We start from the raw sequence: 6,041 nt of genomic DNA on the forward strand, positions 1-6,041 counted from the left end.
AGCAATAAAGGCAAGAGTTCGCATTCGTTTATTGGCAGGGTTTTTAATATAGAGTTATTGATCGGAGTATAGTAATTAACATGCTTGGTTTGTTTTGTCATAAAATTTTTCTGTTCATACAATCATACATTTGTTCATACATTTGGTCATAATGTATGAACAAATGTATAAATGTCTTAATGCTTTATGGTTGATTAAAATAGAATACAAGAGTTGCCATTTCAGTTTTATTGTACTATATAATTGTATTGTGAGTACATTACAGTTGTGTTGTATGTATAATACAGTTATTTTGGTTTCTTAAAATGTCAATAAATGTATGCGTTTCCAATTATGCTTTGCAACATTTTTTTATTTACTGGTTTTACCTATTTTGTATTTTATACATATATCATAAAAGAAAAATTTTGCCGAAAGTGTGATGAAGTTTCGATTACCGCATTATTGCACAATAATGCGGCAATAGTTGTTTGATGTTGTGTGTATGATGATAATGGTGTGTATGTATGTGCTTTTTACTGAAAAAAGTTTTTGATCGTGTTCACTTAAGAGAACACGAACCCTACTCCTAACCAAGAAATTTTAGTATTTGCCTTTGACATTGAACACCATTTACTTAGATTATCCAATTATAGCCGTTTTTCCATTTGTAGATCTTCCAATGGAGAACTTTGATTGCGTCTCTTCTAATGTAGACCGGCTATCGTTGAATAATCTAAGTAAAAATGGTGTTTAATGTCAAATGCAATTACTGACAGTTCATGGTGATGGCAACAAAAACTGACAATGCGCGAATACTGATCTTTTCAATAAAAAAAGTTTCAATAAAAAACAAAACAGTTGAATTATAGTTGCGAAACACAGTAATGTATTTCGCAATATTTTATACCAGTAAATTTATATCAATCGCAAGCGGAACTTTATAGCGGAAAAACGTATCAATTATAGAAGTATGTATCACTATTTTTATTTAAAATATTTACCGCAATGCTTTATCAAAAAAAAATGATTCATTTTTTTCTTTTTAAGTATATTACCTCGAAAATACTGAAAATGAAATATTTATTAGAATTCATTGCAATAGTTTCTATTCGCATTGAGTTCTTGGAATGTTTTGAAAAGGGATTAAACGATTAAATTAGTACCAAAGCAAAAAAAAAAAAAAAAAATTGCTTACAGTTGGTATAATCATTTGTTTTTTAGTGGGGTAAGTTTCAAAATATGTATGGATTTTGAAATAACTTAAACTGATTGTAAATTACAGTGCAATTAAAAGTTTTAGAGACCATTGTTGTAAAAAAATTGTAAATTATTTATGAATATCGTAGACTGTTACATAAACGTAACTGTTTTTGACATCAGAACAATTTCTAATTATCGTACCCCATTAATTTTTTATTTGTTAACAAATTGTTTTTTCAAAAGAAATTTGAAGACTGAGGAATATATGTGCTAGGAGAACGAAAAGAAATATACTGAGCTGCTGGTTGTACATTTTTGAGTAAAGTTGAAAAAAAATCTTTTGATATTATTGAATTAATTTTTCCGGAAAATTTCCCCGGATTGTGGCAAAACAGTGCTTAGCTGCTTATCATATTTTACCAACATTTTCACTTTCAAGGATTTTAACCGTTGTTAGAATGAATTGGATTCTAATATGCTTTGCATTGTTTATCTGCATACTCCACTCAACAGCTGCAAATGATATTGCTCATGGTAAAATTGAAAAAAATGTTTTTATTCAAATTACAAACTTTTTTTATGTAATTGTAGGAACTGTTTATAAAATTATTTATTCACAATATATATATATATATATATATATATATATATATATATATATATATATATATATATATATATATATATATATATATATATATATATATATATATATATATATATATACACACACTTTTTTTAATAATATTTTTAGCTTTAATGAATATTTTTTTTGTTTATTTAGGTGTTGGATCTTTTTTATTCGATGGTATTTTCTCAGTTAGTGATGAATCGACAAAAAGAATTAATTATCATTCTGGATTTTTAATGGCAGAAGCAATGAAATTCGCTGTAGAAAAAGTAAAAGTTTTTATTAAAATAAAACTTAAGGAGATATATTAACTTACAGAGCCTGTTAGAGAGACTCTTATAGTGACTAAAATCAAAATTGCTTTCAGAAAAAATCTCAGAGGAGCAGACTTTAAAAGATAAAGGCCTACCTGAAAGATTCTTTCTAAAGATATGAAAATGTATCAAAACTATAAGGAAACAAAGCTCCAAGTTATAAATGCTGTTAAATATTTCAATTCTAAATTTTTAATCTCTCAGATTTGAGATCCTTTAATTTCCCCGAGCTATTAATTAGCGTGCTTGAGTGGACTTACACGAATAATTGATTTGATTGTTGTTAGTTTTTTGAATTAAATTTTATTTTTTAATAACAGTAAACAAGAAAAAAAACTTTTTTATATTCAATTTTTTAAAAAGCTATAAAAAAATAATGACACTTTAAAATTGTCGTTACTTATTGATGGGCATAAATGAACAAGTGACAATATCACGTGATCAAAAAAAAAAGGAGTTTATTTCATTTTATATTTTTTTAAAATAACGTTAAAATAACAAAAAATGATCATTTCAGCAACGCGCTTCTACTTTTTTCAAATAAATGATATTTCAATAAAATATATATATAGCAATTTAAAACCGTTTTAATATTAACAGCAACGTATTTTTATATTCATTTGAGAATTCATTACAGAATTAAAATTTAAAATTAAAACAGAAATTAAATTAATTACAGAAATAAAATTACAAAAGAAAAAAAATTAAAAACCAAGTCCTTTACTTTAATGTGTTTTCTGTTTATTATGTTATTAACTTCACTTATTATCTACTTCCTGTGTTCTCTATTTCCTGTTTTTCATTTCATGTGTTCTCTATTTCCTGTTTTTCATTTCATGTGTTTTCTATTTCCTGTGTTAGCTACTTCCTGTGCCCTCTACTTCTTGTATTCTCTACTACTTGTGTTCTTTACTTTTCGTATTTTCTACTTCCCGTGTTCTCTACATCCCGTGATCTCTCTTTGTGTGTTCTCTACTTTTTAAAACTATTACTAAGCAAAAAAAAAAAAAAAAAACCCTGCATTTAAGTTTCGTCATATAAATTTTGTAAAAAAAATATATACTTTAAAATAAAAAGATAATTTGAGTTTATTTTTTTCTACTTTGAGTATGTATTTTAGATTAACAACAACAGCGACCTGTATGGATACAAACTTGATATAAATGCAATCTATGACGTCTCATCGACTAACACTTTGCGAAATAAAATTCTTTCAACATTTCTTGAAAAAATTCCATTTATAATTGGTCCTTATTCTTCTCAAAGTACATTTATTGCTGGAATACTAACAACAACATTCGAACAACCAACCTTTAGTTACAGTGCAAGGTATACCGATTTTCCTTTAGTCGGAAAAGAAAAAATATTAAGAACTGTCCCATCAAATTCCTTTCAAATACAAGCTGTTCTTGACTTAATTAAAAAACTAAAATGGAACTATTTATCGGTAGTTAGTTCGTATGGTTACGATGGAGAAGCTGATGCCGAAAAATTTATTTTAAGATTGGGCGAAATAGGTGTGTGTTTAGCTCAGAGAGTTGACATTCCTAAGAATCCATCTCAGATAACATTTGATGAGGCGGTGGAAAACTTAGATATTCTTGAAACTAATAAAGATAAGTCGAGACAAAACGGCTTGGTGTTTTTTACAAACAACAACGATTCATATAATCTATTTTCGGCCATTAAGCGCAATAACAAAACAAAACGCTTTCTTATAATTTGCTTGTCAGGTTGTGCAAACTATAAAGAAAACACTGAAGGCAATGAAGAAGCAGTTGAAGGAACTCTCAGCTTAGATGTTGTCCAATTAGAAATACCAGAATTTAAAGAATTTGTTTACCGGCAAAAACCAAACTCTTTATCTGCTGAGTACTTTAACAAAACATGGGAAAATATTTTTCGTTGTTCATTAAATCCTTCTGTTTTTCCCACTTGTTCAGGTAATGAAAAATTAGGTGATATAATATACCGATCATACATACCTGTTTACTTAGTTATGGATGCGGTGTTTGCTGTTGCAGATGCATTGAAATTTTTTATACACTATTTCTGTAGTCGCTCGCAATTTTGGATGTCACTGGAAAAACACTGTGTAATTAATGCTGCTGATCGCAATGATTTTGCCACAAAGATATTTGAAATTCTCAAACTTATGTCATATACTGATGGAACTCTAGAAGATATATATACGCCTCTCGTCCGTATAAACCGTTCCGTACAATACAATATATATCAGTTTAGGTTAACAACAAATGGACAATACGAAAACATCTTAGTTGGTAATTGGAAAATTAAAAGACCCTTTCTTAATGAATCTGTTGAAGAAACATTTTTATACCAAAAGCAAGATTTTTGGTTGGACCATTACAATGAAACTAATTCGAACCATTCAGAATTACTACCTGTTGCCAAATGCAGTGATGAATGTTTACCTGGTTATATTGCAGTAAATCACAAAGATCTTCAAAAAGCTAAATGTTGTTGGAACTGTATCAAGTGTCCTAGAAACAGTATTTCGGTTAATAATAACTGCTATGCTTGTAAAAAAACAGAAATGTTAGTTAATAATGAATGCGTAAATATTCCTGAAGTAAAAAGTATTTTTTCGGATGCAGGTCGAACCTTAGGGTGTTTTTCAATATTAATGGTAATCGGGCTATTATTAGTATTTTTTGTTACAATAATGTTTATTCGCCACAACAACACCCGCGTTGTGCGGTGTTCAGGAAGAGATCTATGCTACATGATTCTTCTTGGATTGACAATGCTTTTTGTATCTCCCATGGCTTTTATGTCTCGACCTTCAACAACTGTTTGCATTATGAGAGGTGCTTTTCCTGGAATATCTTTCCTGATGTGTTATGCACCCCTTTTTTTGAGGGCAGCTCGTATTCACCGAATATTTATACGTGCGAGGATGACCATTTCAAGACCAGCACTGATAAGTCCTCAGTCTCAGGTTTTTGTTGTCTTAGGTATTGTCGGTGTGCAAGCACTTCTTGCATCAGTATGGTTTACGTCAAAAACACCAGGACCAGACTTTGTTGTTTCTTCAGGCGGAGATTCCATTACTGTGCAATGTACCGGAGATGAAAGTGCAGTTGCAATGTTTGTAAATCTTGCTTTAAGCGCTTTTTTTGTTCTTTTATGCACCATTTTAGCGTTTAAGACGCGATTGTTTCCTAAAAACTACAATGAAGCAAAATTTATTGGAGTAACTCTATATATTACTTGTGTTATATGGTCTGTTTTTCTTCCTGCTTATTATTTAACTGCTGGAAAAGGTGTTTACATAAGAGAGTGTTTAATTTCAATTTTATGCATTTCAATTGGTTATGTTACACTTTTCGGATTATTTGGTCAAAAAGTGCGTCTACTTATATGGCCTGATAACGCTGCTAATTGTGAGAGAGAGATGATTTCTTTTAGCAAGATATCTGGTACCATTTTAGAAAAAAGTGTTGAAAAAAATTTAATAAGTGGTGTATAGATTTAACTATGTTAAAAACCAAAATTTTAAAATTATACAGACATATACATAGAATATATATATGTATATATATATATCTATATATATCTATATATATATATATATATATATATATATATATATATATATATATATATATATATATATTTATATATATATATATATATATATATCTATATATATATATATATATATATATATATATATATATATATATATATATATATATATATATATATATATATATATATATGTATGTATATATATTTGGCATTACAACTTTGATAAAATGTTATTTATATATACTTATAGAAAAGTTAAAAACTTAAATTTTTGTAAATAAAATAGCTTAATTTTTAATTTAATTTAAATAATATAAAACAATTGAAACCATAATATCTGTAAATGTCTTTTAATATAT

The 6,041-nt window shown here is 27.9% G+C and overlaps 1 protein-coding gene across 1 annotated transcript; it reads left to right on the forward strand.

Moving 5' to 3' along the window:
• Nucleotides 1-1,154: 1,154 nt before the first annotated feature.
• LOC100209185 (metabotropic glutamate receptor 3) lies at nt 1,155-5,665 on the forward strand. Its single transcript, XM_065817179.1, has 3 exons — nt 1,155-1,716; nt 1,967-2,082; nt 3,248-5,665. The coding sequence occupies exons 1-3, from the start codon at nt 1,641-1,643 to the stop codon at nt 5,618-5,620; spliced, it is 2,565 nt and encodes an 854-aa protein (XP_065673251.1). The 5' UTR covers nt 1,155-1,640; the 3' UTR covers nt 5,621-5,665.
• Nucleotides 5,666-6,041: the final 376 nt, after the last annotated feature.

This window comes from Hydra vulgaris, chromosome 14 (assembly GCF_038396675.1).
Source record: "Hydra vulgaris chromosome 14, alternate assembly HydraT2T_AEP".
NCBI lineage: Eukaryota > Metazoa > Cnidaria > Hydrozoa > Anthoathecata > Hydridae > Hydra > Hydra vulgaris.